This window comes from Nicotiana attenuata, unplaced genomic scaffold (assembly GCF_001879085.1).
Source record: "Nicotiana attenuata strain UT unplaced genomic scaffold, NIATTr2, whole genome shotgun sequence".
In the NCBI taxonomy this organism is placed as follows: domain Eukaryota; kingdom Viridiplantae; phylum Streptophyta; class Magnoliopsida; order Solanales; family Solanaceae; genus Nicotiana; species Nicotiana attenuata.
The window spans coordinates 82130-94548 of record NW_017671247.1 but is presented as its reverse complement, the minus strand read 5'-3'; the positions used below and the strand labels follow the sequence as shown (position 1 = coordinate 94548).

The 12419-nt window shown below is 35.2% G+C and overlaps 1 protein-coding gene and 2 non-coding genes across 3 annotated transcripts; 2 read left to right on the top strand and 1 right to left on the bottom strand.

Moving 5' to 3' along the window:
- The first annotated feature begins 6108 nt into the window (after positions 1–6108).
- On the top strand, positions 6109–9721 carry LOC109207017 (rop guanine nucleotide exchange factor 7-like). The gene is made up of 7 exons (XM_019369894.1): positions 6109–6939; positions 7148–7264; positions 7373–7527; positions 7940–8014; positions 8107–8397; positions 8491–8847; positions 8961–9721. The coding sequence occupies exons 1-7, from the start codon at positions 6372–6374 to the stop codon at positions 9465–9467; spliced, it is 2070 nt and encodes a 689-aa protein (XP_019225439.1). The 5' UTR covers positions 6109–6371; the 3' UTR covers positions 9468–9721.
- Positions 9722–9949: 228 nt separating this feature from the next.
- On the bottom strand, positions 9950–10021 carry TRNAP-AGG. The gene has a single exon. It is a non-coding gene; the product is annotated as a tRNA-Pro (tRNA).
- Positions 10022–12347: 2326 nt separating this feature from the next.
- TRNAD-GUC lies at positions 12348–12419 on the top strand. Its single transcript has one exon. It is a non-coding gene; the product is annotated as a tRNA-Asp (tRNA).

Below are 12419 nucleotides of genomic sequence, written 5' to 3'. Positions count from 1 at the left end.
CAACTATAGATTTACCTCGTGATTCCACCACCAATTCGCTCCTATCTAGTCACAAGTTACTTAATTACATCAATGAATGCTAAATAAATAATTTCTAATGCATGGAAATAAGTTTTCTAAAGCCTTTCCCAAAAAGTCAAAAAATCAGCCCCGGGCCCACATGGTCAAAATCCGAGGTTCGAACTAAAACCCGACTACCCATTCACCTATGAACTCAAATATATAATTTGTTTTGAAATCGGACCTCAAATCGAGGTCCAAATCCTCTTTTTTTGAAAAACCTAGGTTCTACTCAAAACACCCAATTTCCCCCATGAAAATCATTGATTTTGAGTTGAAATCATGTTAAAAGATGTTAATGATTGAAGGAAACTAGTAAAAATTGACTTACAATCGATTTGGAAGAAGAGTTGTTCTTGGAAAATCGCCCTAGGGAGTTTTTATTTTGAAAAGATGTGAAAAAGGGTTGTTTTTCGGCTAAGTATAAAAAGTTGCAGGCTGCAGTTATGGGAATTGCGAAGGGGGGTTGGGAAGTGCGAACTGGGAATTGCGAAGGGAGGTTGGGAAATACGAGCTGGGAATTGCGAAGGGAGGTTAGGAAATGCGAACTGGTAATTGCGAAGGGAGATTGGGAAATGCGAACTGGGAATTGTGAAGGGAGGTTGGCAAATGCGAAGCCTGCAGGCCTGCAATTCCTTAAGTCCAAAATTTCACCCCGTGGCCTATCCAAAACTCACCCGAGCCCTCGGGGCTCCAAACATAACATGCACACCACCCTAAAAATATCATACGGACTCGCTCGTGCATTCAAATCACTAAAATAACATCAACAACTATGAATTTAGCTTCAAAATCATGAAACATTCTCACGACTTTAGATTTCCAATTTTCTCATTAACTATCTGATTCACGTCGTTTCAAGTCCGTTTCTTACCAAATTTTACCGACAACACATATAAATCATATTGAACCTGTACCGGGCTCTGGAACCATAATACCGTCCCTATACCACAAGTTTCACATAACATTTCACTTTCAAAAACCTTTATATTTTTCAAAAAATAATTTCTTTCAAAAATTCATTTCTCGGGCTTGGGACCTCAGAATTCGATTCCGGACATACGCCCAAGTCCCATATTTTCCTACGGACCCTCCGGGACAGTCAAACCACGGGTCCCGGTCCGTTTCCCCAAAATATTGACCGAAGTCAACTTAATTCATTTTAAACCCAAATTTGTATCATTTTTCACAGATTTTCACATATGAACTTCCGACTACACGCCCAGACTACGCACGCAAATCGAGGTGATGCTGAAAGAGGTTTTTAAGGCCTCGAAACACAGAATTTAATTTAAAAATAAGTGATGACCTTTTGGGTCATCACAATTATTGTCATGGAGTAGTTCAAAAAGCTCCAGCAAATTCCGAACTGCATAGGTTGGTTTTTGACAGCAAAATAAAGGTGCAATAGAAATTCGAGGTAAGATGAAGGGCACACCTTATTTGGAAAATTTGAGAATGATTTTGTAAATTTGGGTGATACCCTTTTTTTTTTTTTTGCTTGAGCCCGACCGGGTTGGATCCGGTCCGGAGCAAGTCGGGGCCATCGAACCCGACCTGGATGCAAGGTAGAACGACGGCCACGTCTACAACCGAGGTCGAGTCATTTCGAGACCGTTACAGAGCTCGAAAGGAATCACCACCGGATGGAGAAACACACAAGGTCGGAAGCCGGGCTCGTAACGGATAACCAAGCGTCGCCGGATATCTCGCCCAAACGTGATTTTCTCAACCACTTCAGGCCATTAAGGCGTAATTACAGGGATCCACGATGTAATCAATTTACCTACCTTATTTTTACCCTTAATCAGAATGTATAAATGGGTATCTCTCTAAATTCTTGTGGATCATGAAGCACAATTGTTCTAAGCAATATTATATTCTGCAATTATTTACTTTAACAGCAATTGTTGATTCTTTATCTTTATTTTCCTTAACCTAAAAACCTTTTGTATCTTTTAGTTCACGGATCCTTAAAACCCCATATAAATTCAATTGTTATCCGGATTCGAGGGTAAACAAAGATATCAATAAATCAGTCATATATCAATCAACCAGACTTATATCCCAAAGTTGTTGGTCTTGGCCAAGTGAAATCCTATCGTATTCCATTCCATTACTAATACTTTTAAAGAAAAATTAGGGTTCTTATTAAAAGTTCTCTAAATTTAATATTTAACCCTACCTAAACCTATTGTAAGTTATAACATTAATAACTGAACTTCAACATTATAGCATTTAGTATTTGGATAAGTTTGCATTTATTTTAGGTCTTTCTCTACAACTTACTTCATTTGATTTTAGGTCTAAGTCATTCGGATTTGGATTTATAATGTTACATCTACCAGTACATATATCCATCGATAGTTTAAAGAAAAAAATTTTACACAATCACATAAGTTTCTAATATGAATATATATGGGTAAATTATTTGAAAAAGAACAAAGGGAGTAACATATTGTGACGTATCAAATCAAAGTACATTAAATTAACATGTCAAACTATTTACAAAAGTCGATGGATAAAAACATATTAAAAATTAGAAGAAATAAAAGATTGATGATTATAAAAGAACAAAAAAGAAACGCCCTAGGGTAGGGGGAGTTAGTTAGGAGCGGACCACTGACCAAACTTTGATATTCCTGCAACTACAAGCTTGTGATTGTGGACCTAGCAATTGGTAATATTGTTTGGGGGTTGGGACCCCTTTAACCTCTCAGGTGGACAAAAAGAAAAAACATCCTTTTTGGTCATTTTCATGGTTTTCCAAATTAACATTAGTGGTAGGTATGGCCTTGGATTTGCTTGCCAATTGAAAGTACTCACAGTAAACTCACTGCATATGCATGTGCTGTGGGCGGATTTAGGGGCGGGAAGGGATTCATCCGAATTGTCCTCGTCAAATAATCATACCGTACATATAAGACAAAATTTATTTTATATTATTACATATTATATTTTAAATCGCGTTGACACAACCCAAATATAGTTTAATGGTCAAGGGGTTCAAAAACTTTATGAAGTCACTATTTCGATTTTCACTGGCCACAGTTTTTTTAAATTTTTTAACTTTTTCTTTTTTTAACCCCTTAGCAAAATTCTGCCTCCGTCACTGTGCATGTGCATTTTCTTTTGGTTTATTAGTTGGTGTCTAGTACCCGTTTTGAGATCTGATTAATCCGAATTCACGTCGGAAAATCTCACTTTAGGCGAAAAACATTCTTATAAAAAATGACTCAATAATAATGAACTTTTTATGTACACCGGCGTAAATCTGAATTAATTGAACTAGTAAGGTTCGAGTACATAATGATTTGACAAAAAAAAAAATGGTTTACAGCTTCAAAGCAGCTTCTTTGTAAAGTTCCTTTCTTTTGTTCTCAGATTACAATGTCGTCCGACTTGCTAAACCAAACAAATTTTCCTAGAACTTGTATAGCTAAACTCCAACTTAAGGATTTGTCATGTACTATATATTCTCTTCCCTACGTAATTTACCTAGCTAACTCAGTTTCATTTATTTTTTACATTGAAACAACTAATTACAGAGGGATTGTAAAATTAAAATTTCTAAGAATTAACTTAATAATCGTTAACCTAACTGTTTAAACAAAAAAATAATCGGAAAATATTTAATATAAGTATAATCTATGTATAATATATGTATAATTGTGTGTAATCGGTATATAAATAACGGCTTAGAAAAGTAAATAACCAATATGTCTAGTTATTTATGTACAGATCCCAAATAATCTAAAAGGGAAGTTGAACCAAAGATAGAACTCCCATCTTGTATTCTTTTGTGTGTGTGTAATTAAGGTTGATTTTTATCAGCGTCTTCTCTTCTCCTTCCTATGAAATCTATGCTTATCGTCTTTCTACTTGAATCCATTAGGATTAATTTTAGTAGGTTTTTATTGACCAAGTTCCCCTTTACTTTATTTATTCTTTTTTATTTAATTATTCAATATTTAAACTCATTGATACGACCAATTTGTGCTACATTCCCTTGTTTACTTGGATACTTAAAAATGGCTAGTTATTTCTTCATTTGTTATTTTTATTTTATATGCAAATTTCATCGAAGTACTCTTGTGCACCTACGTTATTCGGCTCACGCAAAAGACCGCCCTCTTATGTTATGGAAGAATTATTCATAGTCAGCAATTAACTGTGGAATTTTGTTCCGCAACTAAAAGAAGATTATTTCGGAGTTACTATGATGTGGGTGAATGTGGAACAGTCTGCCCTTATAACCTTTGATAAGTAATTATTAAAACTTTGAAAGATGGTCAAGAACTAAGAGAATATGAGTCACATATCATCCCAACCAAAAAAAATTTGGAAAGTTTAGATTGTGGATTTTATAGTGTTGATTTTTTTTCCTTTACACAACTCTCACATCATGACCAAGTCATCTACTCCTCTTATTACTTTAATATTCTTCAAAACGAACTTGTAAACTGAAATATTATATTTTTAATAACCCACTGAAGTTAGCAATAATTATGTAAGAGCGCTTGTTTAAGGAAAGCAAAACAGATCAACATAGTGAAAATGACACAACAACAGGTGGAATTATTATAGTTAACTATATTATTATACCCCAATCTCTAGTTAGTTGGAAATGACTGTATGGAATTCTTTGTATTCATCTTACTATTCCGGTACAAATAATATACTGAATATTTAACCGAATTAGGCTATATTTAGTTTAGTTGTTAACCAATCACAACTCTCCTTTATCCTAATTATAATTCTGTTATACTATGAATTAAGGAAACTTACCTAGATGGAGTTGTAAAACGGAATTCCATAAAAGTAATATTTAGCTATAAAAAATTAGAAAAAGAATATTATCTTAACCAACCTGCGCTTGTTTTAGACAACGGACATTATTGTATACTTTTAAAATGTCTGATTTCTTTCTTTCTTTTCTTTTTGTTCTGTAAGGTAATTCAAACATTATATCTGATTATCCAACTAAAAAATTTCACAATCATACCCAAAATTTGAAAACTTTAAAATCTAGGATGATGAGCTTTATAATTTATTTTAATCCTTCCTTTACAACACTCCAATGACCATGTCACATACACCAAACTATTACTTTAATATATTTTTTCAAAACGAACTTGAAAATTGAGATGTTGTTTTATTGGATTGGCTTAGCTTACTTGGCGAGTCCCTATTTTCATAATTGAGATGGAGGATTCAAACCTCATTAATAGGATAGAATTTCGATAAAAATTATCAGTGCCAACTTATATCAATATTATCATGGTTACATGATTTAATTCCGTGAAAATGTATATTGAATAACCAATATCAAGTGAGACAAGCTTATGTGCAAATATAATATCATACATCTATTGATTTTGTATAAACAACAACAATAATAAAATATCCAGTATAATTCTATAAGTTGGGTCTAAGGAGGGTAGTGTGTACGCAGATCTTATCTCTGTGTTGAGAAGATAGATAAGTTGTTTCCAATAGACATTCGGCTCAAAAAAATTACAAAAAATGCAACATACAATTATGACAGCAAGATAATAAGAAAAACGAAGCGAGAGAAGCAACATGTAGTAAGTAGTAACATAAATCTAATAAAATAAGAAAATACAAGGCTCACGACTATTTACTATCATTCTACTCTAATTTTCGACATCCACACCCATGTCCTCGATAAACTGAAGCAGCGTCATGTCCTTCCTAATCATCTCCCGTAATAAAAAGAATTTGGCCTACCTCTACCTCTTCTCAGACCCACCGATAACAACCTCTCACACCTCCTTATAGGGACATCTGTGCCAACATAAATTAGTTTTTACCCCTAGCATCCCCTTTTCCCTCTCCACTCCTTATGTAATTAAAAAAAAATTAAAGAAAAAGAAATGTTGTACTAATAGGCTAGTGAAGTAAGCAATAATTATGTTTAAGAGCCCTTGTTTAAGCAAAGCCCAACAAAAGCAAGATAGTGATAGTGACAGTGTGTAGAAGGCTCCTCATTTAAGCAAAAGCAATGCTCCCATAGCCCACCAAATATACTTCTTGCGCTGTTTTTTGGTCTACTTTTGTAGCCTCACTCTCTACCATCATTGTTCCCTCTCCATTACTCATATTATTATCCAACCTTCCCCACTTCACAACACTTACATTTCCATTAATCATTGTCCACCTTCACTCTTCTAATCAACAAGATTCTCCATTTTCCTTTTATCTTTTTCTTTAAAAAATTAACCCCATTTCTTGTTTTTCATTTTTACCCCATTTTCAGAAGCAGACATGGTTGAAGTTGAAAAAACCTTATGGATAGACCTGTGTCACACAATGACAAAAAAGATGTCTCTTTGGAATTTCAGCCACAGCTCAAGCATTTTATTCCACTAGAGCCTTGTACTAAATCCAAGAACCAAACCCATTTTTCTGCATTGAAATTTAAGGTTTCAAAATCCCTTAAAAATCTTTATCATAAAGCTAAAGTCTCAAACTTTGGTAGTAAAAGGTTTGAATTTGATGGCATTGTGATGACCAACTCTGTTTATTGTGCTTCTCCTGGTTTTCTTGATGATAACATGGAGGTTTTGTCTGATAATTATGGGGAAAATGGTGGAAAGATTGGGTCTTTAATGTGTTTGAATGCAAAGATGATAGGTAGAGAGAGCTGTTCAAGTTCTGGTTTTTTGGTGTCAGAGGAAACTGTGAATGAAGAAGAAGATAGTGGGTCTGAGGATTCATGTTCTCCATCTTCAATTGTTTGGCATATTGAGGAGAATGAGGTCCGACAGCATTGTGCAAATTCTGATGTTTCTGAAGAAGTAGAGAAACCGTATGTGGATAAAAGGAAATTAGAGAAACAAGGGTCTTGTTTGTCTGGTAAGATTTTGTATATTCTTTCTATACATATGTTCTCGTTCTATTTTTGCATATAATGTGGCTGTTCAACGAAGGGCGTAACGGGTAAAGTAGCTGCCACGTGACCAGGAGGTCACGGGTTCAAGCCAACCTCTTGCAGAAATGCTGCGTAAAACAGCACTGGGCTGCCCTTTAATGTGGCTGTTTAATAAACTGGATTTTGGTGTAGAGATTGAAATGATGAAGGAAAGATTTTCAAAATTGCTGCTGGGAGAGGACATGTCTGGTTGTGGAAATGGGGTTTGCACAGCACTAGCAATTTCAAATGCTATTACTAATCTATGTGGTATGTTACTTTTGTTGTGTATTTGATTCTATTTTAATTGTGTGGATTTGGTTTATAGTGACTAAGTTGTACATTTCTTTTACTCATTCCTCCTTTTGTTACCATTAGCTACTCTTTTTGGGCAAATTTGGAGATTAGAACCTTTACCTCCAGAGAAAAAGTTAATGTGGCGTAGAGAAATGGAATGGCTTCTCTGTGTTAGTGATCATATTGTAGAATTGATACCCTCTTGGCAAACATTTCCAGATGGAACCAAGCTTGAGGTAGGTCTGGTTTCTTTGAAGTTGTTCTTGTACTTTAAGCTTTCTACCACTGTTGAAAGTTCTGCTCCTTTGGTTCGAGGACGTAACGGGACTAATGTTTTATACCAATCACTTTATCAAATGTTTTGGAGGGGTGCCTTGGAGCAACGGTAAAGTTGTCTCCGTGTGACCTATAGGTGTGACCTATAGGTTACAGGTTCGAGCCGTGGAAGCAGCCACTAATGCTTGCATTAGAGTTGGCTGTCTACGTCACAACCTTTGAGTGCGGACCTTCCCCGGACCTTACGTGAATGTGGGATGCTTTGTGCACCGGGCTTTATCAAATACTTGGAGCTTTTGAAAATCACTTACATTTTTACTTGTAATTTTGAAAATGGACTGTGGTAATGTGTTAATCTGTTTTCTATTTTAGATCATGACGTCTAGGCCGCGGTCAGACCTTTATATCAACCTTCCAGCACTTCGTAAACTCGACAACATGCTTCTTGTAAGATAGCCATTCTTTTTTCTTTTGAAATTCAGTCTTTATTGTTGAATGCTGAATGTTACGACATTCTAAATTATTTGCCTCTTTCACAGGAGATATTAGACAGTTTCAGAAGCACGGAATTTTGGTATGTTGAGCAAGGGATCTTAGCTCAGGAATCTGATGGGTCGTCCTCTTTCAGAAATCCTCTACCCCGTCAAGAGGAGAAATGGTGGCTTCCCGTACCTAGAGTTCCCTCCGGTGGTCTCAGTGAAGATGCAAGAAGGCAATTGCAGCACAGACGTGACTGCACAAACCAAATACTGAAAGCTGCATTGGCTATTAACAGCAATTCCTTAGCGGAAATGGATGTGCCCGAGTCATATTTAGAAGGCCTTCCTAAGGTACAGGACTACAATTCTTTTAGCTGATGTTTGTATACTACAATTCCCCTCCAGTTTACTCAACTTGCAGTTGTTTAATTTTTAATCTTGCAGAATGGAAAAGCTAGCTTAGGTGATCTTATCCACAGATATATCACCTCGGATCAATTTTCACCTGAATGTTTGCTGGACTGCCTTGACTTGTCTTCTGAGCATCAAGCATTAGAGATAGCAAACCGAGTGGAGGCCTCAATTTATGTGTGGCGTAGAAGAACTCACTCAAAACCTTTGAGTGGTGCGCATAGGTCCAGTTCAAAGTCCTCGTGGGAAATGGTTAAGGATTTGATGATTGACGGTGATAAGAGGGAGTTGCTTGCAGATAGAGCTGAAAGCCTTTTGCTTTGCCTAAAGCAACGTTTTCCTGGTCTTCCACAGACAACCTTAGACATGAGTAAAATTCAATATAACAAGGTTTGATACGGAATTCTCACTCATCCATTACTTTTTCTTTTCTAAGAAAAGAACTTTTTTCTCTCATCACCAATCATGATTATTGAAATTTAATGTTTCTTGTTGTTCCTTAGGATGTTGGAAAATCTATTTTGGAGAGCTACTCAAGAGTTCTTGAGAGCCTGGCGTTCAATATTATTGCACGCGTTGATGACCTGCTTTATGTGGATGATTTGAATAAGCACTCAGATCAATTTGTGCCAGTTTCCAAAGTCGGTATCATTGCTCATAAGAGCATGGGAACTCCACTCGCTGTACCTGTCAATGGCACTCCATACAAAACAGCTTTCACCACACCAAGCTTCTCTCCTTCCCAACTTATTAGTCCAGCAAAGGGAGAAAGATCCAAAATCCTCGATAGCAGCAAGCTTTCTCAACGAGGGTTTGGTGTTAAAAAGGTTTTGACTGATTATTTGAGCGTTGATTCAAAAGGGAAGGACTTCAGCAGCAGTGATTTCAAACGATCAGATTCATTTTCAAGCACTACTCAAGATGTTTCAGCAACCGCGTCAATAGGCTCTTCAGAATGTTCAAGAGAAATTTCCAGCCCATTGACACACGACTCGCCTGGGAAAGAATAATAAAGATCAGTACTTGATTATATGAATGAACTCCTGTATATTTTCTTCTGAAGAAAGATCCTTTTATGCATGCTCTCATTTATGTAGAGCCATGTATTTGAGTGTGAGATAGGTTTTAGCATATACTCCCACTATTTAGCCTTCATTTATCAAGATATCTTTATGGTCATAAACCAACATCCTCTGTTATTTTGCACTTCCTCAATTGTGCAGTCTTGTTCCTAAGCTAAATTCACTTATGAGTCAGATGGTAATGTTACGACAGATTGTGCACAAGAATGTTGTGGGTACTCCTGTACCATGCATAATTATCAGCCAGTGGCGTGTAAATTTGATTTTTCCTTTTAATAATACTACCTAAAGATTGCATTTGTACCAAGAATTTTGTTCAACAAAACTCTCAATTTGTTGATGTCAAAAGGATTTTTACAAAAAAGGATAGAAGTGCAAAAATAAGTAGTGGCAGCAAAATATATTATTAAGGGGCATTCCGAGAATTGAACTCGGGACCTCTCGCACCCTAAGCGAGAATCATACCACTAGACCAAATGCCCTCCGTGTTGTCTCTTAAACATTGGTCTTTTTTAAACTATTTAATCGTTTTTAGGATACAGGTCAATTTTGAAGAAAGAGCAAAAAAACTCAAATGCACTTGAACTGATTCATTGAATATGGTACAAAACTATTGGAAGTGAAATGCACTCTTTATCAAACTTTGAATAAAAAGAATGCAGACAATTCTTGAATTTTAAGCCAAGTAATATTATTGTGCTTTCATTTGAGAACTTTTAAAAATCATATTAAAATATCAAATAGTAGTACCTCCATTCCAATTTATGTGAACCTGTTTGACTGAGCACAAAGTTTAAGAAAAAATGAAGACTTTTGAAATTTGTGGTCCTAACCAAGTCAAAAAGGGGTCCAGAGTATTTCTGTGGTTATAAAAGCTTCACATTAAGGGTAGAATTGTAAGTTTAATCTAAATTGTTTCCAAATTTAGAAATGGATCATTCTTTTTGGAACGGACCAAAAAGGAAATAGGTCCATATAAACTGAAACGGATGGAGTATTATTTTTAAGATATTTGACGACTGATATTATATCACATTTAGGTTTCTCAAACGTCATTGTCTTGTCTTTAGATATTTTTAGTAATAGGGAATAAATTTTTGTTCACACCGGGTGTTTACATCAATCCAATAAATACATAAAACATATTATAAGATCATAGTTAATTAATACACATTCTTACCCTAGTTTATCACTTAACCATGATAAATTAGTATAGTTTGATGCAAACGTCTGGTGCAGATACATTTTACCGTTTTTATGAAGGGGTTTAGTTTGAACTAACGCTCATATGAACTTTTATTTTACTTAATAAAGACATAAGTTGTTTTGAGATTCACATTTTTATCACTATATGTTCAAACTTTTCATTTGCGTATCGTTATTAACTAAAGTTTCGCTAAATCTAAGTTAATCACGACAAAATTGACTTTTCTTCCCTTGATTATTTCAAATTATTTACTTTGGCCAAGTAAAGATGCCTACATTATTGTATCTTCGCAATTCTATTTATTCTTCCTCTCTTTCTATTTTTAGGGATAGCTTTCTGACTAGGTGTGGATATCTACTTGAGCTAACACCTTATAAGCTAAGAATATCTCGGAAGTATTAATGGTTTTCTGAACCTGCTTCATTCCTTAAACACATATGAAATTTCACATTAATTACATATTATGTATGTGTATTATATTTAAGCGTGTGACAGGGCAAGGTGCATGGTTGTGATAGGTATAGAGGGAAATTCATTCTCTGATAGGGGTGTGCATTTGATTTATCGATTTGATTTTGACCCTTATCGATAATTATTTATCGATTATCGATTTGTACATATGCTTATCGTTATCGTTTCAATAAGGTTTCGATTTTTTCGATTTCGATTTATCGATTTTGGGGGCTTATCGATTCGGTTATCGAATTACACCAATAAGAAAATTTGCGGGATTCCACGGAAAGTATATCGCTATAAACGCGCCTAACTAATATGGACAAAAAGAAGCTAAAATAAGACGAACACCATTTATAATATAAAAATTATGTCAACAAGCACATGCAACAAAACTAAAGTAAGGGATCAAATGTATGCCACCAACACTCCAACGGTATAATAAAAACAAAACAAAACAAAACACATCATCACGGCTAATTCTGTTTTCCATTAATTTGAACTTCATTCCCTTGATCTTTAAATATGATCATTCCTTAAATGTGGTAGAGGAAATAATAAGGTAAGGGACTTAGGGTAAAGGAAAGGGTATAGATTAGGGAAAATAATATTGTATAGCCGCTTTCAAAATAGTAGCGGAATATATATACATTTTGTATGTTATATTAATCTACACAAATAGGTAATTACTCATTTAACAAGTGTCTACAGTCTAGGGATGTGCATTCGATTTATCGATTCGATTTTGACCCTTATCGATAATTACTTATCGATTATCGATTTGTACATATGCTTATCGTTATCGTTTCAATAAGGTTTCGATTTTTTCGATTTCGATAACAAATAATCGATTCGATTTATCGATAAACCGATTCGAATGCATACCCCTATTCTCTGAAATCAATAGACTGAAAGTCTTGAGTCCACTGAAGTTATGATCCAAAAGTAATATTTATAGTAATACTTTCTAAAAAAAAAATCACATATAATTTTGTAGTTGTGGTTGCTAGGTATACTCTGTGATGCTTCATCTCCCAAGAAACATTGATAAATCATAAAAGCAAGAGCATATCAGATTAATGGCGTAACATTTTGTAGTATTTTATACTTAGTATGTTATATAGATACTACGCGTTGGAAAACAACAAGTCGTTGTAGTATAGTGGTAAGTATTCCCGCCTGTCACGCGGGTGACCCGGGTTCGATCCCCGGCAACGGCG